Consider the following 21685-nt stretch of genomic DNA (forward strand, 5'->3'; position numbering starts at 1 on the left):
AAGACCCGCTGCTTCGCCGTGACTGCCCAGAAGACCTGTCAGTCATCCGAGCCGCTCCTCTGGTCACGCCTCTTCCGCCGCCAGGCAGCGACGCCGCGGGGGCCGGGCGGTTCCGCTAGGCCCAGGCTTGTGCGGCTGAGAGGCGCGGGGCCGCGCGGGGCGGGCCTGGGAGGGGAGCGGCCGTGGGGGCGGGGCCTGGGCGGGGCCGGAGGAGGAGGCGGAAGCGGTGAGCGAGCTGGAGCCGGAGTCGCATCGAAGCTGCGTCTGGGCCGGCGGAGCGGCGGCGGCGGGGTTGGCCGGGGCGAAGGGGCGCTGGAGCCTGGGCGGGCGGGCAGAGGGCCTGGGGGTCGCGGCCCGGGTGTGGGTGACGGGCGTGCCGGAGGGATGCGAGCCGGGGCTGCGGGGCGGGGCGGGCGGCGGCGGCCGCGGGAGCGGCGCCGGGGGCGGACGGCTGCATGAGGCGCGGGGCCGGCGGCCGCGGGAGGGCGGCGCGGCCGGCGGCCCGGTCGCTCCCGCTGCAGCTGCTGGCCGGCGCGCTGAGCCCTGACAGCTGGGCCTCGGCCGCTCTCGTCTCGGCCGCGTCCCGGGCCGCCGCTGGTGACCATTCGTCGCGCCGCCGGAGGCTTCACCCGCGCCCTCCCTCAGGACGCTCCCGCGGAGCTCGGGGGCCTTCGCCCCGGACCCGGAGGCCGCGCTGCGCGGGCCGGCGGCGAGGCCGGAAGATGGCCTGGGTGCTCAAGATGGACGAGGTGATCGAGTCCGGGCTGGTGCACGACTTCGACTCCAGCCTGTCGGGCATCGGGCAGGAGCTGGGCGCCGGCGCCTACAGCATGAGGTAAGGGGTGCTGCTGCCTCCGCCCGCCGGGGCCTGCGCCGCGGGCTCGGGGTCCCCCCGCGTGCTCCCGTGGCCGCCGAGCGGCTGGCGGGGACCCGGCGCTCCGGCTCGGGGAAGCCGCTCTAGCCGATGAGCCTGGGGGAGAGGGAAGACGTGCTTTCTCTCCAGTTGATTTACGAGTCTTTTTAGCTGCGATCGGCTGTACAAAAAGGCAGCGCTTGGGACGGGGAAACACGGCAGCCATTCCTGCCGTGTCTGCCGGGGTGGCCTTGGCGTTTCAGCCGCTAGCCGTTCTGATAGTGAGTTAAGTCACGGGTGAAAGTAGCCCCGAGGACTGGTGAGCGCGCTTTCTCGCCGTCTAGTCTCCTGGTTGTGTGGCTGCGAAGCTGGGCCCTCGACTCTCGGTTTCTTTCTTCTCAGAGTGACTCTCCTCGGGCTGTTTCTACTTGTAGAGAGGGCTTTAAGGTTGTGCCCCAAACAATAGTTTAGTCCCTGCTGCCTGCTTCAGCAGCTGTTCCATTTTGTATACTCGGGAGAAGCTGAAGCAGAGGGGAGCCAAGTATGTCTGCTCCTTATCCCGAAAGAGTGGAAGCCCTTTGTTTTGATATGGGAATATGACTTGTGTAGGGTATGGTTTAGCCAGTGAAGGGAAAAACGGAGTGGTCTTTGAAACTGATGTGAAGGAAGCATAGCTGTCTGCTTTCAGCAGATGCCTGCTGTGTGCGGTGCAGGGCAACTCCGCTGCCTCCTAGGGGAGGACGGGAGCCTTAATACCCCAGGAGGGATGACCTGGGTCGGAACTGGACTGGAGAAGTCCCAGCTCATCCCTGAAGCAGTCCGGCTTGGCTCTGCCCCACGCAGAGGACTCTCAGAACAGCGGGGAGGGTTCTTGGCCCATGGAAAGCAGCGGAGGAAGGCATGCTAAACTGAGAGCTAAGTCGCTCGCTCGCATCTGACCCTGATTTGGTCTCTGCTAAACTTGGCACCTCCTTTCTCTCCAGTTGTGTAACTTGAGGGCCTTAGATGAGGTGGACTGTTTTCTAGAACAGCTGTCTTGGTTGTTGAGGAAATTGAACTACTGAAAGTCGCGGGCTGACCCCGCTGTAGTGGAGGCTTCCCTCTGGAAACCCTCCTGGAGTGAGTGCCCTTGTCCACTTGAGAGCTTATGAACGGAGCCGAGCTGCAAAGCTTGCTTTTTGGTAGTTTCTAGAGCCTGACTTTTTCCTAGGGTCTTCTGTGAACTGTACTTGTGATTTGTTTGTTTGTTTGTTTTGTTTTTGGTGATTCTGCCAACTGGCTAACTTGTGTTTAGGGTTATTTTGCTGAAGAGAAAATTAATTCTTAGTGATATCCTTCCCTTGACCTTACTCTTGAAATTATGCCGGCGTCTTTGTGGTTCTCTGTAATGATACTACTCTTTGGGAAAACCTTTCCCCTCAGTGTCATTTAATCTAAAGTTTCCAGTATCTCTGACAGTAAATAGCAGTTTCTGAGGGGGTCTTGTTTATTTATTCTCATTCATCTGGGTTCTGCGAAATCAGGAAGAGTTTACATCTTGTGCCTTCAAGACCCTTAGTTTAAAATGTTCGCATATAAGACATTATGAAATTGAGCTGAGAAGGAGAAAGTCTGAGGGACGTTTGTCTTCCATAGGCCTCTCCGTGGTTTGCTGTCTCTCCCCATTTTCCCTGAATCTTGGAGCAGCCTGCTTGTTCTGTATAGGAATCTGATAGGAAGCAAGCCTTACCTTTCTGTTACTTGTTCACACCTGTTAAGCTCAAAAAGGAAGCCTCAGGTGGTGGCTCACGTCTGTAATTTCAGCACTTGGGATGCCGAGGCAGGAAGATCATCTGAGTTTGAGTCCTGTCTGGGTACATTTTCATTCTCTCTCTCTCTCTCTCTCTCTCTCTCTCTCTCTCTCTCTCTCTCTCTCTCTCTCTCACACACACACACACACACACACACCAGCACACACCCCACACCGCGCGCGCACACACACCATACACATACACGTATAGCTTAAGAAACATATCTGAACTTACTGGAAAACTCTTGATAAAAATTTTGTTTGGGCTGAAGAGATGGCTCAGCATTTGCCGCCAAGCTTGTGAACATGCATTCTAGCTCTAGAACACATACGATAGAAGGAAAACAGACTTCTGCAAGTTTCCTTGTGCTATTTTTTTTAAAGTGTAAGCCATTTTTATTTTGCTCAAACTGTATTTGTGGATGTCTTAAATTCATTCTGTCTCTAATTTCATGGCTCTGGGAATTGAACCAAAGGCCTTGAATTTACTAGGTAAATTTTTTTTTCTTCAAATTTTTTTCTTTTTGAGACAAAAATCTCACTATGTTGTCCAGGCTGTCCTGAAGCTCACTATGTACCCTAGATTTGCTTTCAATAGACTCCTTAATGCTGGGATTATAGGAATAGTCACTGTAATTAGTTTAGGTGAGGTATTAAAACCTTTCGTTTCTCCTCCACATTCATTCATTCATTCATTTTGGGAAATTCTCATTTATCCCAGAATGGCCTTGAACTGAATAGCTAAGGATGATTTTGAACTTCTGCTTCTCCAGTGCCTCCACTTCCAGAGTGCTTGGATTATAGATGTGAACCACTTCCTGGTCTATGTGTTGCTGGGATTGGACCAAGGTCTTTGTGTAGCTTGACTCTACCAGTTGAGATGTATCTTTCTTTCACCCCTGCCCTTTCAACCTTTTTTCGACTATTTTTTTCTTTTTTTTCTTTTTTTTTTTTTTAAGGCTGTTTTGGAGCTTACAGTGTTACTCAGGCTGGCCTCAAACTTGATCTGCTTATGCCTTCCTAATACTGCAATATTATTCTTTATACTTTCTCTCTCTCTCTCTCTCTCTTTCTTCTTTCTTTCTTTCTTTCTTTCTTTCTCTCTTTCTCTCTCTCTTTCTTTCTTTCTTTCTCTCTTTCTCTCTCTCTTTCTTTCTTTCTTTCTTTCTTTCTCTCTTTCTCTTTCTTTCTCTCTTTCTTTCTCTCTCTCTCTCTCTCTTTCTCTCTTTCTCTCTCTCTCTCTCTTTCTTTCTTTCTTTCTTTCTTTCTTTCTTTCTTTCTTTCTTTCTTTCTTTCTTTCTTTCTTTCGTTTCTCTGTGTAGCCCTGGCTGTCTTAGAACTCTCTTTGTAGACCAGGCTGGCCTCATACTCACAGAGATCAGACTGCCTCTGGGATTAAAGGAATGTGCCACCACATCTGATTGCAATTTTATTCTTTCTTTTTTTTTTCTTTTTCCTTTTTCTTTATTTTTTCCTTTTCCCCCCTTCTTTTTGCAATTTTATTCTTAAAATGTGTATTAGGGGATTGTTTCCACAGCTCTTGTGAACAGTAACTGGAAAGAATTGGAGAATTGATCTTCAGATCTTAGATTTTGCCAGGCAGTAGTAGCACATGCCTTTAATCCCAGCACTCAGGAGACAGAGACAGGCAGATCTCTGTGAGTTTGAGACTAGCCTGGTCTGCAGAGCGAGTTCTAGGACAGCCAGGGCTGATGTAGAAACAACTACTCAAAAGCTGAAGCCAGTCATGGCACACACTGAAATCCTAGTATTGAGAAGTGGAGACAGGAGGATTGGTTGTTCAGGACCGTCCCTGGCTACTTTTTAGTGAATTTGAGGCTATCATGAGTTACATGAGACTGTCTATCAAGCAGGAAAAAAAGGGGGGGGGGGCACTGGAGAGATGGCTTAGTGGTTAAAAGCACTGGCTGCTAATTCCAGAAGACCTAGTTTCAATTCCCAGCACCCACATGGCAACTTACAACTGTCTGTAAGTCTAGTTCCAGGGGATCCAACACCCTAACAGAGACATGCAGGCAAACACTAATGCACATAAAATTAAAAACAAATTACTTTTTTTTTTTTTTTTGATTTTTCGAGACAGAGTTTCTCTGTAGCTTTTGGTTCCTGTCCTGGAACTAGCTCTTGTAGACCAGGCTGGCCTCGAACTCACAGAGATCCGCCTGCCTCTGCCTCCCGAGTGCTGGGATTAAAGGCGTGTGCCACCACCGCCCGGCAACAAATTACTTTTTAAAGATTTATTTATTTATTATGTGCACAACATTCTACTTGCATGTACACTGCAGGCCAGAAGCCAATTATGGATGGTTGTGAGCCACCATGTGGTTGCTGGGAATTGAACTCAGGACCTTTGGAAGAGCAGGCAATGCTCTTAACTTCTGAGCCATCTTTCCAGCCCCCAAATTATTTTTTTTTAAATATTTATTTATGATGTATACAATATTCTTTCCGTGTTTATGCCTGCAGGCCAGAAGAGGGCACCAGACCCCATTACAGATGGTTGTGAGCCACCATGTGGTTGCTGGAATTGAACTCAGGACCTTTGGAAGAGCAGGCAATGCTCTTAACTTCTGAGCCATCTTTCCAGCCCCCAAATTATTTTTTTTAAAAGACAAAAATGTTTTGTAAAATTCACCTAGAATGAATTCTAGATTTGAGGTTTAGCTCTTTTCAATGAGAACATTTGCAAAATTGTTTGCACATGTAATTTTTTCAGACATGGGAATATTGAGATTATTTTAGTTGTGTTTGGCTCATGATCCTAGCTGAGTCTAACTTCATGCTACTTAGTAGTTAGTAACCTTTTACCCCGCTCCTGCTCACCACCCCCACCCCCACGCTTTCCTAGATGACTTCCCAGCCTCAGAATGCTTCTGTGTCCAACTGGCTCCCTTACTTGATATTGGGAGGTCAAAGCACATCTGCACACACACAAGACTTGTGGGTTGTCTGAATGTGCTTGGGCATGGGTGACAGTCTTTCTCTTGGTTTGGTCACTTGGACTTCTTGAGACAGTGGATTGGAATTTGCTCAGCCTTTGTGTCTTCAGATGTTGCTCCCAGATGCTGCCTCTATAAACTAGTTGGCAATCTGCAGTCTTGGCCAGGTGGGGCGCACACCTTTAATTGCAAGCACTCAGGAGACTGAGACAGGCAGATCTCTGAGAGGCCAGCCTGATCTACATAGTGAGTTCCATTATAGTCAGAGCTACATGGTGAGACCCTGTCTCAGTGTTCCCCCGACAACAAGAAGAAGAAGCCTTTGCAGTCTTTTCCCTCTCTCCATTTCTACTTCCCCCTTTCTGCCATCTTCTGGATAGCTTCTTCCTCCCATTCCATTCCCCTAACTTTCCAGTCACAGTCAGATCTGATGCTCAGCCACAGTTCTTAATTTCCTATTCTGGGAATTCTATGCGTTTGTTCTCCTTGAAAGTCTCTGTTCCCTGAGTTTTATTTCTTCAAGCTAGGTAAGCATGATTTCCGAATTTGGGTCTGATAATTCTAGTGTTTGAAGTCTAAATCATTTCTGTATCCAGTCAGGAAAATGGAAACCACTGAGTTGTTTCTGGTGGAGAGCTTAGTGAAACCTTCCACAGCAGAGGTGATGAGAGGGCTGGGGAAGGGGGCTCTGACACCCTTAGCTCCTGACTCAGCACCTCGCTCTCAAAAGCCTGTGTGTTGACTACTTGTACATGCCTTTCCCTGCCCCACTTTGAAACTCCCACAAGTGCTTCTCTTTGGCTCAAACTAACAAGATTGCACTTAGCTAGAAGTCTCCTATGAGGGTTGTGAGGGCTCTGTCCTCTGCAGCAGAGACAAAAGAGCTGGGTACTGCAAACAGGAGTCTGGGACTGGGTGTTAAGCCATCTGTTGTTTTTGCTTTGGGTTCTTATTCCTAGAGTCTTGTTTGTCCTTCTGTGCTTGGTTATTTTTGAGTCTTGGCATTGTGGAATTACGTGGAACAATTTGATGCCTGTGGCTTTTCACTAACTTGTCAAATTCTGGGAAGCCTTCCTAACCTGGCTAGGGGCACCTTAAGTCCACATTTAGCTGTTTCCTGGATCATCCAGAGAAATGAATGTGGCAGGCATCCTTGCAGAAGCTTGCTCTACTTCATCCATGCTCTTAACTCTTTCCTGTCCAGTTCATTTGGGGGGTAGGGGGAGTATTCTAGACCCACAATGTAGCCAAAATAATGACAGCTCTGTGATTCTATCTTCAAACTGGAAAGGCATCTTTTGGTAAAAACTGTTTTGCATTCCAGGTTTGCTCAGTTTTTGAACTTTGCTTATATTCCAGCCTATTTCTGTACAAGATAGTTATCTCTCTCTCTCTCTCTCTCTCTCTCTCTCTCTCTCTCTCTCTCTCTCTCTCTCTCTCTCTTGTTGTTGTTGTGTTGTTTTGTTTTTTGAGACAGGGTTTCTCTGTAGCTTTAGAACCTGTCCTGGAACTTGCTCTCTGGATCAGGCAGGACTCTAATTTAAGAGATCTGCCTGTCTCTGCCTCCAAGTGCTAGGATTAAAGGCATGTGCCACCACAGTCCGACTGATAGTTAGCTTTTAAGTACTTGTTTAAAGAATGTATGTTGGGGCTTTGGGTCTGGAGAGAAAGCTTTGGGGATTTTGCAGACAACAACCAGGGTTTAGTTTCCCAACACCTGCACTGTGACTTACAGCCACCTACTGGAGATTTAGAGGATCTAGTGCTCTCTTCTGGCTTCCTTGGGCTCCTGCGTCCATGTGGAACACATAAAATTCATGTATGTGCATGTGTACATGCACATTAAATATTTATTTTTTTAAAAAAAAAGAATATATGTGATTTTCTCTGTGTAGCCCTGGCTTCCCTGGATCAGGCTGGCCTCAAGCTTAAAAATTTACCTGTCTTTGCCACCCAAGTGCTGGAATTAAAGGTGTGCGCCACTACTTCCCAACTATATATATGATATTATAGAGTGTGCGCCATGACTTCCTGATTTCATATGTAATATTAAAGCCCTCCCTGCTTTGCTGGCCTGGAACTCTCAGTAGTCTTGGACTTGAACATCTGCTTCATGTGTTTGATTTCTTGTTTGAGTGGGGCAGAGCTGGCGTATAGATTGTTTGGTTAATTCAGGCCTCCATGTTGTTATTTTCATCTTGGTTTTATTCTTGTCTTTTTAATTTTGAAAAATTAATTATTTTTTATTACTGTGTGTGTGAGTGCATATCTACATATGCATTCCATACACACATGAAAATCAAAGGACAGCTTGTTGGGGTTGGTCATGTGGGTCCTGGGGACTGAACTGGTCACCAGGCTTATGTGGCAAGGGCCTTTTCTGGATGAGTCATTTAGCCAGCCCTTTGTCTTTTGAATTCTTTAGAATTTCACCTTCCAAATATGCTTTCATTACTTACTTACTACTTCCTCACCAAGAAGTCATCAAATTTTAACTTGTATTTGAAAACCACCCCATCACTATAGTTGTATTCAAAGCTATGAAAGCGGATACAACACTCAGCACATGCTGGGTCCAGCCATCCTCCTGGAAAGCAGCTGAACTGCTAGATATTTAGGGAGCCTGACAGTTCTTCAAAAGGTCAGTTTATCAAGTTTCTAGCGCTTATCTTTTCTTCTCCCCTCCCTTGATATAAGGTCTTATACAGCTCAGGCTTGAGCTCAAACTCACTCTGTAGTCACCAAGTCTGGCCTTGAATTTCTGATGCCTCTAGTGCTGGGGTTACAGGTGTAGAACACCACACCCAGTATGTTTCTTTGTTTTGTAAGGCAGTCTCCTGTAGCCAAGCTGGTTTTCATTTCCACATGTAACTAAGGATAACTTTGAACTCCTGACCCTGCCTCTGTAGGGATGGCAGGCATGCACACCTGACCAGCTTTGTTAAGGTTTTAAAGTAAAAACTCCAGTGCTAAATGTATAAATTGTTCAGCTTTTCTTATCAAGAGTTTTATCTGGTTTTGTGCATTTTGTGTCTATTCAGTAGATACATTGTAGGATCCGATCTGTTCTAGCATCCATGTATCTTCCATTAAAAAATGTTCCACTTGTGCCAGGCAGTGGTGGCGTACACCTTTAATCCCAGCACTTGGGAGGCAGAGGCAGGCCAGACTGGTCTACAAAAGCCAGTTCCAAGACAGCCAGAAATGTTTTCACAGAGAAACCTTGTCTCAAAAAACAAAACAAAACAAAAACAAAAAAAGTTCCAGTTTTAAAAGATGAAATTTACTTATTTTTGTTCAATTTAATAATTCTGTCCTGGGCTGAAGAGATGGCTCAGGGGTTAAGAGCCCTGGCTGCTCTTTCAGAGAACCCAAGTTCCATTTCTAGAATTTACATGGTGGCTTACAACCACCTCTAACTCCAGTTCCTGGGTATCTGATGCCCTCTTCTGGCCTCTGTGGGCACCAGACATGCACACAGTACACAACTATCATGTAAGCAGAACACCCATACACATAAAATAAAAACAAATAAATTTAAAAAGAGTCTGTCTTTAATACTCAAAAGACTCTCCATTTGTAAGATTACAAAAATCGAATATTAGCTGTTCTATATGACTTAACATAGTTTAAAAATCTTAAATTATTAAGTGTTTTATTGACTCAGCAAATATGACTTTTTTGTATTAGATAACAGTGAGTAAACAATTTTGGGTGTGATTCTGCTAGGGAGGGCACAAACTTATCAGATCTGTTTTAGCAAGAGTAATGCGGGAGTGCTTGCAAGTCTCTTGTAATATAGTCAAATGAAATAAGCTGTTTGGACATCCTGTAGAAGAGCAGAGCCAGCCCTGAAATAGCCCTGAAAAGGGCACGTTGGGAAGTTAGTTGGGAAGGTTTGGTGAGGATGAGGAGCCCCGTGGGCTAGGCTTTGTGTGATTTTGTTAGGACCCTAGTTGAAAGCAAGCTGATGGTGGGTTTAGAGGAATAAAATGATCTAATTTGTAATGTTTTCTGTGTTGATTGGAACTTCGTCATCATTTTCTTTTTTAAATTTTATGTATGTATGTATGTATGTATGTATGTATGTATGTATGTATGTATGTTTTGGCTACAGGGAGACAGAGTTTCCCTGTAGCTTTGGAGTCTGTCTTGGAACTCAGGCTGGCCTTGAACTCACAGAGATTTGCCTGCTTCTGCCTTCTGGGTGCTGAGATTAAAGGCGTGTGCCACCACTGCCCACCAATTTGAAAACATTTGTATTTAGTGTGTGTGTGTGTGTGTGTGTGTGTGTGTGTGTGTGTGTGTGTGAGAGAGAGAGAGAGAGAGAGAGAGAGAGAGAGAGAGAGAGAGAGAGAGAGAGAGAGAGAGAGTCACAGGAGTTATAAACAGCAATCAGCCACTGTGGATGCTGGGTAACAAACTCAGGTTCTCTGCAAGAGCAAATACTCTTAACCACTAATCATCTCTCCAGTCCCATCTTTTTCTTTTGGAATATATGGTCTTACTGACGAGACCACCATCAAATTGGGGTGATCTTGCTTCAATGCTTGGGGTCACAAGCAGTCTCTGTTCTGCTCTCCCCTCATCTTTTACCAGGAATTGAACCCAGGGCCTTGTGTATGCTGGGCAAGTGTTCTACTATTGAGCCACAGCCTCCCCATTTTTTGAGACAAAGTCTTATTATATATAAGTTTAAGAAAGATTGGGCTGGAGAGATGGCTCAGAGGTTAAGAGCATTGCCTGCTCTACCAAAGGTCCTGAGTTCAATTCTCAGCAACCACATGGTGGCTCACAACTGTCCGTAATTGGCTTCTGGCCTGCAGCATACATGCAAGTAGAATGTTGTGCACATAATAAATAAATAAATCTTTAAAAAGTAATTTGTTTTTAATTTTATGTGCATTAGTATTTGCCTGCATGTCTTTGTTAGGGTGTTGGATCCCCTGGAACTGGATTTACAGACAGTTGTAAGTTGCCATGTGGTGCTGGGAATTGAACCTAGGTCAGTTGAAGTTACAATAATAAGAGATTTCTTTTTTTTTTAAAAGATTTATTTATTATTCTGTCTGCATATATACCTGCACACCAGAAGAGGGCACCAGATCTCTTACAGATGATTGTGAGCCACCATGTGGTTGCTGGGATGTGAACTCGGGACTTCTGGAAGAACAGTTTTCTTAACCTCTGAGCCATCTCCCCAACTCAATAGGAGATTTCGTTTTGAGGGGGAAAATGTTCTAGAATTGGGTAGTGGTAATGGTTGCATGACTCTGTTAGTATGTACCAAAAATAATGGAATCGTACACTGTTAAAAGATGACTATCACTACTCAGTGATGCTGCTAAACACAGAGCCTGCTGTGCCCCCAAAGTGGACAGTCCCAGAAGACCCTAGACGCAGGTTACTCCTGGGAGAAAAGTAGACAGTTGGCTGTTGAAGTCATTGATTTGGACTAGACGAAAAGCTTTATGTTCTCAGCTGTAGCAGGCTTGTTGGCAGCATTTTATTAAGCACCATTTTATTCAGTGCTTCTTGTGGTTCCATGATACTGTGTGGCCTGTCTTTTGGCAGCAGTCTTAGTTTCTGCTTTAAAAACAGGTAGTTGGGCACTCCGGATTTGCTTTTTTCCTTTTTAAATAAAGGTAATCTGGGGTTTAATTTTTTTTATTTGATTAGGACAGGGTGTCATGTGGCCCAGGTTCTACCATCTGAGCTATATTCCTAGCCAGAGTTTACTGTTCTTTTTATTGATTTTGAGAGGGTCTCACTATGTAACTCTTGCAAGCTAGACCAGGCTGGACTTGAACTCACAGAGATCCACCTGCCTCTGCCTCCTGGATACTGGAAGTAAAGGCCTGTACCACCACACCTGGCAAGTTTACAGATTTTTAAAAGAAAAATTCCAGATGATTTTTGTTGTTTGTGATGGTGTTGGGCATTAAGCTTAGGGTCCTTGTGTGGTTGGCAAGTATCCTCCACTGAGCTTTAGCTATTACTTTAGAGTGTCGCACACGCTCTATGCGCTAGAACCCAGTTCCCGAGCTTTGGGCAAGGGGCTGGAGGTTGAGACTACAGACACAAAGACAGACAGACATGCAGACCTTCTTACACTGATACCAAAGCCCCAAGAATGCTCTCTTTATTGTATTCAGGGGCAGATTATATAGAGATAGCCACGCCCCAGCCAAACCCACTAGAAACCACTCTCCCGGTCAGGAACTCCTGAAGGTCTTGTGCTCAGAGCAGCTGTAGGCACTCAAATCAGGGGAAAACAAGTTGTTACAAGAAATTCAGGATCTGGGGTCTCACTACTCCCAACATTAGAGTGTTCCTCATGTACTCTCATTAGAAAAATGGGAGACTTATAATATCTTTTAGATGAAACAGATCAGCATTAATAGTGGTTTTATTCTACAAAACATTTCTTGTTTTTTCCATTTTGGGGTAGTGGTGGTAGTATGGTTTCAAGGCATGCACCACACCCACCCAGGCTCTTATCTTACTTTTTTTTTTTTTTTTTTGGTTTTGGTTTTTTCGGGTGTAGTTTTCTACGTAACTGTCCTAGCTGTCCAGGATGGCCTTGAACTCACAGAGATCTCCGGCCTCTTCCAAGTGCTGGGATTAAAGGCACCACCACCCTCCAGTTTATCTTACATTTTAAATAAAATAATTCATTGCCTAGCTTATGCAAAGCTTTGGGTTCCATCTTGAACACTGAATGAATGGTAATGACCCCTGAGTTATGTTTATGTATGATATCTGAAACACAAAGAAAGGTCAGTTTTAATATTTTGTTTTTCAGTGATGTGTTAGCCTTGCCCATTTTCAAGCAAGAAGATTCCAGCCTTTCCTTGGATGGTGAGGCCAAGCACCCCCCCTTTCAGTATGTGATGTGTGCTGCAACTTCGCCAGCCGTGAAACTGCATGACGAGACTCTCACTTACTTGAACCAAGGTTAGTATGGTTTGTCATATAGCATGTAAAAATCTACAAAAATTTTAAAGATTGTTTTGGTATTGTAACTTATGGGACTGTTAATAATTAAAAATTAGGTTCTGAAATTATAAAGCTTAATCTCATTTTCTGTGAGCCAGCAGTGTTGTACAGGAACAGTCCTTTCATGGACATTGTGGTTCTTTTTCTGCCACTAAGTGGAATTTTTTGTTTTGTTTTTGTTTTTTGAGACAGGGTTTCTCTGTATAAATAGCCCTGGCTGTCATGGAACTCACTCTGTAGACCAGACTGGCCTCTAACTCACAGAGATCACCTGCCCCTGTCTTCCCGAGTGCTGGGATTCAAAGGCGTGTGCCACCACCTCCCAGTTTTTTCTTTTTTTGTTTTTGGAGACAGGGTTTCTCTTTGTAACCCTGGCTGCCCTGGAACTTGCTTTATGAACCAGGCTGGCCTCAAACTCTGAGATACACCTTCCTCTGCCTTCCCGGTGCTGGGATTAAAGGTGTGCTCCATCACTGCCTGGCCACTAAATGGAATCTTTACCTCATTAAACAATAGGTTTTAGGCTTTATATTTATGACTAATATCACAAAATGTAGACGGGAACTGGGCCTAGTGACACTTGGGAGGCAGAAGCAGGCAGATCTCGAGTTTGAGTGGAAGAATAGCTTGTAACTTCCCTTGTTAGGGAATTTAGAATCATGAGGCTCTTTACCTTAATAATCCCATGTGTGGTCTCCTACTTTGCTTTTAATATATAGTACTTACTTGGGGTTCACTTATTGGAAATTTAACTTTCAAGTAATTTTACTTAGTAATTTGTTGGGACATGAAATTTTCAAAAGAAACAGCATGAAGGCAAGGATGTTCATTTTAATCTTATTTTATTCTGTTAGTTGACTGGTGTTTGGGATGGAATCCTGAGATTTGTTTAGGCACTGAGGAAAAACATGATTATTTCTTGACTATTTTAGTAAGAGGTACTTTGTTTGTTGTTGGAATGCTTGGGATTCAGCCTAGGGCTGTAGGTATAAGACAAGTTCTACACTCTACAGCAGGCCCACCTAGAACGGGACCTTGCTCCATGAGAAAGTTCTGAATGCATCGGGAAAAGTCCTGACCAGTACTTGACTTCCACACAAGGGAATGGTTTCAGAGTTGCAGGGAGATTGAGAGTGAGGCACATTTGGGGCAGGACCCAAGAACTTTTCTTGTCTCTTTCTCATGTCCTCCCTATCTTCCCCTTCCCTCCTCTCCTCTTTTCCCTTCTGAGACAAGATCTCTGACTGGCCTGGAACTCAAAGAGTCTACCTGCTGCTAAGTACTGAGGTTAAAGGTGTGTGCCACTACACTACCAGGAACTTGTATTCCTGGTAAATTGAGGTGAAGCTGCTACTAGCTTGGGGACCACAGGTGCCCCTCTCTTTTGAGACAGGGTTTCACTGTATATTTCTTGGAACTTACTGTGTAGACCTTGCTGGCATTGAAATCACAGAACTCTGCCTGCCTCTGCCTCAGTTGCTGGGATTAAAACTGTGTGCCACTATGTCCCTCACAGTTCACTATTTTTTTTTAAACTTTAAATATTTGGGGAAATAAATGGACTTCCCCTGACTCCTGTTTATCTGTCTTTCTATTTCTGCATTGCTGGGGATCAAATGCTGGCTTCATGCATGCAGGGCAGGTGTTCCACTGCTGAGCTCCCCATTTCCACCTGTTGAAGGACAGCATTCAGAGGAGAGTTGGCAGGTATCCAGGAGCTGATGCTGTGATTGGTTATTTACTGGGAGCTCCCCTTAGGCTCATGCTCACCTGCCTTTTGGAGCTATTTTTAGGCCTGCACCATTGGGTAATGAGAAGAAAACAAAAGAAAGAGGAAACTTTAGGTAGCAGAAATTGGAACAAAAATTCTTAGCTGGGTGGGAGGAGTTGTGTTTTCAAACTATAGGAGTACAGAGTTTAAAAACTGCAATTTTGTGTTTGGCCAGTTATGTCTGAGTAGCTGTCTATAAGAAGAGTTAGGTCCCTGATTTTGATCTTGGAGTAGAAACTAGTCCAGCCTAGAGTAACCAGTTCTCCTTTGAGCCGGGTCTGACTAGGTTCAATCACCTTTTGCCAGGGAGCTTAGTCTTCAGAAAGGGAATCCATGAGACCTGATCTGCCTTGCTGCATTCTGGGTGGTTAGTTCCTCGTAGCCACTGGAGTATCATCTCATTCTGCAAGCAAAAAGAACCTTGGAAAGATGATTTTGTCCACTCAAATACTCTTCATTTGGAGCTGAATTCTATTTGGAAAATATTCTGCTATGAATGCTAATTAACCAATATTAGCTACTTTGCAAATAGGTTTTAGGCTCTAGGAAATAATAGCACGTTTATTGACTTAAAATTATATTATAATATTGTACACTCTAGAAAAAATGTTTTTAGTTACTTTTATTCCACAGTGCATTTCCTTTTGTTTAATTTTGGTACTAAAAGTCATGACTGTAGAAATAAGAGGATAGAACATGGGTAGCCCTGCCATTAAGAATATTTGCTGCTCTTTTTCTGACATAGGGTCTCACTTGTGGTCCTGACTCACCTGGAACTCACTGTATAGATCAGGCTGGCCCAAAATTCACAGAAATCTGCCTGCCCCTGTCTTCCACATGCTGGACTTTCCAGCCTTAAAAACATTTGATACTCTTGCAGAGGAAGGGCCTGAGTTTACTTCCCAGTATCCACACACCTGCTACAACAATTCATAATTCCAGTTCCAGGGATCTGTTGTAGTCTTTCTCTTTGGATACCAGCAAATAAGTAAACAGAACACTCATGCACATTAAAGAAAAATAAATTAAATTTTTTATATGCTTAAACTCAGCTACATGGATGTAGTAGTACCAAAGAGATCCATAATAGTCCAGAATGGAATATAACAAAGATTTATTTATTTGGGGATAAACTCACAGTAAGGATAGCTATCTGCTGTCCTTTGTGCCCTGAGAACTGGAACCAAATCCAGCAGAAAAGAGGGCTGCTCACACTTTTCATCAGCACTTAGATTACATAAGACCATGCCCAAAGTGGGCTAGTACCTTAAAGGCTATTGGCTGAAGGAGTTCCCACATCACATAGACATTGTCTTTGGAATCCATGTGAGAAAGGCCAGTTTAGAGGTAGGTAAGGCTGTGGACTCAACCTAGCACTTAGCAGTTGTGTTTTCTTTCAGGGGTTTTTGTTTGTTTGTTTTTGTTATGTTTTTGAGAAAGGGTTTCTCTGTGTAACCTTGGCTGTGGGGGACTGTGCTGTGTACCAGGCTGACCTTGAACTCAAATCAGCCCACCTCTACTTCCCTGGCGCTGGGATTAAAGGTGTGCACTACCACACCTGACTAGCAGTTTTCAACCATGGCAGTTCTTTTGTGTTACTAAACCCCCAAAGAAGAAAAATACCACAGTGTGGAAGGCAAATTCAGACTGTAGGGGCTGGGGAGATGGCTCAGTGTTTATGAACACATGCTAGAACGAACAGCACTCTGTTTCTCTCATGGGTGCTGACTGACTTCTCTTGGTCTTCAATTGGCATTCCCTGCCCCCTTTTCTTTTCTTCTTTTTTTTAAAGTTCACATGCCCTTTTGATTTATTGGTGTTTACCATGGGGAATGTCAGGCATTTGTTGGTGGTTTTGTGAGTGCTTGAGTTGGACAGGCAGCCCTTTGAGGGTAACACAAGTTAAAATAGTCCCTCTCTTGTATTTTCCCCCTTTGATTAGTCACAAAATTGAGTCTAAAGATCTGCAATTTAACTTACTGACAGGTACATGCAGGTTGCTTTCTAGAGATACTATTTAGTCTGCCTTGGTATGAAATCATTCTTTGCCCACTTCACTTTTTATTATTGTTGTTATTATTTGTTTGATTTTTAAGACAGGGTTTCTCTGTGTAACAGTCCTGGCTATCCTGGAACTCACTTTATAGACCAGGCTGGCCTCAGACTTAGAGATCCGCCTGTCTCTGCCTCCCAAGTGCTGGAATGAAAGGCGAGTGCCACCTCCACGTGGCCTGCCCACTTGACTTTTTCAAGTCAGTGTTTCATTATGTAGCTCGGGCTGGCCTGCAGCTCTCAGTCTTGCTTCACCCTGCCAGTGTTGACTTTTTAATCAACATTTTTCCCCTTTTTAAAAAATTTATTTATTTTTTTAAAAAAGAAAACAAACTTTTTTGCATTATACATACCAATCCAAGTTCCCACTCCCTCTCCTATTCAACATTTTTGAATAATCAGATAATTAAAACAAAACTTTTATTCCCTAAGTTCTTGTGAGGCTCAATGTAATTTTATGTGTGTAATGATTTGTTTTTTAAAAACTGCATCTATGCTTTTTAAAAAAATTGTTACTGTTTTCAAAATCAAGACTCATTGTTAATTATGTTGCAATCTGTGTCTTAGTTTAAAAATTTTAAAGTTCTTGTCATATATGTTTTTATTAGTCTTTCAGTATGACGGACAAATTTAAGGAATAGTCTAAAAATTAAGGAATATTTCAGTAATGCACTATGCACACGTTGGGCGCCAATCTGTAGTAAGAGGAGCGATGTGCTGTGTCTCAGCTCCCGGCCGCCCAGCTAGCTTAACCCTTGAAATAATGACACAGAAATTGTACTAATTAAATCACTGCCTGGCCATTAGCTCTAGCCTCTTATTGGCTAATTCTCACATCTTTATTCAACCCATTTCTAATAATCTATACGTCACCATGAGGTCGTGGCTTACCGGGAGAGATTCTAACCTGTTTCCGACTCAGGCCGGAGATTCATGGTGTCTGCCACACTTCCCTTCTTCCCAGCATTCTGTTCTGTCTACTCCACTTAAAGGCTGCCCTATCAAAAAGCCAAGGCAGTCTCTTTATTCAACCAATGAAAGCAACACACAAACAGAAGAACCACCTACACCATTAAACTGTTTTTTCCTCACCAGTTTTCAAGTGATTTGCCTATATTGGTAACCTTGTGTTGATAATTCTATGATCTAGAGCAGTGATTCTCAACCTTCCTAATACTGCGACCCTTTAATTTCATTTCTCATGTTGCAGTGACCCCCAACCATAAAATTGTTTCATTGCTATTTAATAACTAGTTTTGCTACTATTATGAGTTGTTAACATAAATATCTGATATATAGGATATCTGATATTCGACCTCTGAGGAGGCCATGACCAACACGTTGAGAACTGCTGGTCTAGTGTCTCCTTTGCATACTTTTCTATAGGCCCACAGGATTGGTAAGGTGTTGGTAGTTAAAATCTACAATTCAGCTGGCAGTTTATACCAAATTATAACGTCATTGTTATTAATAACAAGCCAGAAGTAGTATTTTTTTTTAATTTGGGTACATTTAACTATGTGCATGCATATGTGTGTCTTTGTAGGTAATGTGGATGTGAGTGCTATTGCCCCTGGAGCTAGAACAAGTTGTAAGCAACTGACATGGGTACAGGGAACCAAACTCAGACCCTTTGGTAAAACAATAAGTGCTCTTAAACACTGAGCCATCTCTCTCCAGCTCCTCAGGGTTAATTTTTTGTAGCAGCTTATCCCTAATTTTCTAAGTGCTCTAGATCAGCGTGCAGAAATTGTGTGTGTGTGTGTGTGTACAAATGACATAGTGGGCAAATATGACTTAGATTTAGTAACACAGAGAGGCTTCCAGATCAAAATTGGTCTTGGTCCATACCAAAAAACTTTGTCCATGTTCACAATACCATTTATTGTCACCCCCCCACATTGGAAAACAATACGAAATATACATCACTTGATGAGCAGATGAAATAATTTGGTCTGTTCTTGCAGTAGAATATTATATCTGGCCATAGAAAGGAAAAACATTACATTAATTGAAAGAAGGCAACCTTCAAAACCCCACATATTATGTTTTTGCTTCTGTGAAATATCTGTAATATGCAAGTCCCTAAGAAGGTGGATTAGTAATTGTCTAGAGGTTTAGGGGGATAGACAGGGGAGCATAGGAATTGATTACACTGTGTTTGGACTGTTTTAAGATAAGTGCTCTAAAATTGGTAGTAGTGATAGTTGTGCAGCTCTGAACATATTTGAAACCCCATGAATTATAGCTTAAAACGTGGATTTCATGCCTGGTGGTGGTGATACACAGCTTTAATCCCAGCACTTGGGATACAGAGGCAGGTGGATCTCTGTGAGTTCGAGGACAGCCAGGGCTAGACATAGAAACCCTGTCTCTAGTCAGGCAGTGGTGGCACAGGCCTTTAATTCCCAGCACTTGGGAGGCAGAGGCAGGCAGATCTCTGTGAGTTCAAGGCCAGCCTGGGCTACAAGAGCTAGTTCCAGGACAGGCACCAAAGCTACAGAGAAACCCTGTCTTGAGAAAATTGAAAAAGAAAAAAAAAAAAGTCCAGGAGATGGCCAATGAAAGTGAATTGACAATCTCATTTGTGATTAGGACAGAATGGTGTTATTTCTTAGGGGGGGGGGAAAAAGAAAGATCAACTTGAATATGCTTATTTCGATACATTAATTAATGTCATGTAGTTATATATCTTGAGGGACCATTAAGTTATGTAGAATAGAGTGATGTTCTTTACATGGATTGTTTTTGATACATAATTCCTTTCAATTAGGCCAATCTTATGAAATTCGGATGCTGGATAATCGCAAAATGGGAGATATGCCTGAGATCAGTGGAAAATTAGTAAAGGTAAGGACAGTCTGTTTTAATTTGTAATGGGTTCTGTGGTGATTGAATAAAAATGGCTGTTGTCATGCAAGAGGTTTTTTATTTGTTTTTTAAATATGTGTTTATTTGTGCATGTGCAACCACCACAGCACCCTGAGGATGGAGGGAGTCGGTTCTCTGCTTCTACCACAGGGGATCTTGTAGAAGGAGCTGCGGGCTGCGTTCTGGCCGCCTGGCTAGCTTATGCCCCAAAATAACAACACACAAATTGTATTCTTTTAAACACTGCTTGGCCCATTAGCTCTAGTCTCTTACTGGCTAACTCTTATATCTTGCTTTAACCCATATCTAATAATCTGTGTAGTACCACGAGGTGGTGGTTTACCAGGAAGATTCTAGTGTGTGTCCATTTTGGGCTGGAGCTTCATTGCATCTGCCCTGGAGAGGAGAGGCATGGCGTCTGGCTCACTTCCCTTCTTCCCAGCATTCCCAGGAGTTCTGTCTACTCTACCTACCTAATTTTCTGACGTATCAGGCCAAGCAGTTTTCTTTATTGATTAACCAATGAAACAACAGATTGACAAGTGACCTTCTCACATCAGGATCTGGAAATTGCACCTTATCCTCTGAGCCATTGATGCAAGCTTCTTTATAAAAAATTTTTAAATATCTCTTTAGAAAAATTACTATTTTAGAAGTTTGGGCTTTTTATGCTATATTTTGCTTATTTGTATGTGACATGGAAATTAACAGTTGTTGGGAACCAGGAAACAGAAAAGTTAGTTTAGTTATGTATAGAAAAACCCATCACAACAACTAAACTCTTTTCAGTTTTAGTTATATACTTATTGTGTATAATTTCATAGTAGGTTTAGAACTCTCTTACTTAAACAAAAGGGGGAGGTGTTGCGGGAGGTCTTTCCGCCCCTCCAACCAATAACTGCTGTGATACCAGCCCATTGGGGCGTGGTCTCTCTCCCTTTAAAAAAGCGGCTATTTCCTCTGCTCGCTCTCTTCTCTTCCTGCTCCGCTGGAGACTAGACTCCCTTCCTGGTTGTGCAGATGGCTGTTGTCTGGGATTGTGATCTGTAAGTTTTTTTCCCCTTTAAATAAATAACACCCTATTAATCATAACTCCAAACTGGTGTTGCCTTGTTTGTGACTTACGCCTTCAACTGGCCGTCCATAAAAGAAGGAGCTGCTTCCAAAACCAACCAGATGGTTCTGTCCTGTTGACATCACACTAGTTTGTTGAGGGAGCGGCGGGGCTGCGTCCCCGGCACCCGACCGCCCGCATGGCTAGCTTATGCCCGAAATAATTACACAGAAACTGTATTCTTTCAAACACTGCCTGGCCCGGCTAGTTCCAGTTTCTTATTGGCTAGCTCTTACATATTGTTCTAACCCATTTCTAATATTCTGTGTAGCCCATGAGGTGGCTTACCAGGGAGGATCTTAACCTGCATCTGTCTGGAGTGGGAGAATCATGGCGACTCAATCAATCAGCTTCTTTATCCCAACATTCTCTTCTGTTTACTCCACCTACCTAATTTTCTGTCCTATGAGGGCCGAGGCAGTTTCTTTATTATTAACCAATGAAAGCAACAGATAAGATACAAGACCCACCTCCATCACTAGTTTATATAAACACTGAGTTCATTGATTGAGAAAGAGTTCATTTAAGAGATTTTACTTCTAGCTCACCATTCAGTTGATAAGCCACTTGTATGATTTTTCTTCTATTAAATATGTTAGAATATACCCAATTATATCCTGAGGGTGTAGAATTAAGAATATGGATGAGGGGTTTGGGGATTTAGCTCAGTGACCCTGGGTTTAGTCCTGGTGAGGGAGACAGGTTGCGATGGGACAAAATAACAAAAGAGAACATGGATGCCTATGAATTTATTGAAAAAAAAATCACATCTTTTAAGATTTATTGGCCCTGTGATCTTTGTACAACTTAAATTTGGAGGCACCTGGGACTTAAATGGTATATTGCCAGAGGTGGTATAGAAGTTGAGTTGAACATATTTGATGTGCTATATCTGTTTGATTTTTATTTATGAATGATGGGGTCTAACTTTGGATCCTAGTCTGACCTAAGACTCCTTATACAGCCCAGGATGGCTTTGAACTCAGTAACTGTTGAAATAAGAGCGGCGGGGCTGCGTCCCCAACACCCCGGCCGCTTGGCTAGCTCATGCCCGAAATAACAACACACAAACTGTATTCATTTAAGAACTGCTTGGCCCATGAACTCTAGCCCTTACAGGCTAATTCTTGCACCTGGACTAGCCCATTTCTAATGATGTGTGTAAGCACCCCAAGGTGCGCTTACCGGGAAGATTCTAGCCTCCGTCCATCCTGTCCGGGAGCAGAGCAGAGTCTGACCTCACTTCCTCTTCCGCCCAGAATTCTATTCTGTTTAC

At 43.7% G+C, this 21685-nt stretch overlaps 1 protein-coding gene across 7 annotated transcripts in view; it reads left to right on the forward strand.

Moving 5' to 3' along the window:
- Nucleotides 1–211: 211 nt before the first annotated feature.
- Nucleotides 212–21685, forward strand: part of Ubp1 (upstream binding protein 1) — a 46772-nt gene continuing 25298 nt past the window's right edge. For 2 of the 7 annotated variants that reach the window (XM_050139271.1, XM_050139277.1), the window contains exons 1-3: nt 357–835; nt 12408–12559; nt 19198–19274. In XM_050139271.1, the coding sequence (XP_049995228.1) occupies nt 456–835; nt 12408–12559; nt 19198–19274 (609 nt within the window). In that variant the 5' untranslated portion in view covers nt 357–455. Of the gene's footprint in view, nt 292–356; nt 836–12407; nt 12560–19197; nt 19275–21685 lie in introns of those variants that run through there. The other 5 variants (XM_050139276.1, XM_050139274.1, XM_050139273.1 and 2 more) reach the window with 5 other exon arrangements.

Source organism: Alexandromys fortis, unplaced genomic scaffold, assembly GCF_014885135.2.
Source record: "Alexandromys fortis isolate MF-2015 unplaced genomic scaffold, M_Fortis_MF-2015_v1.1 scaffold_36, whole genome shotgun sequence".
Lineage (NCBI taxonomy): Eukaryota > Metazoa > Chordata > Mammalia > Rodentia > Cricetidae > Alexandromys > Alexandromys fortis.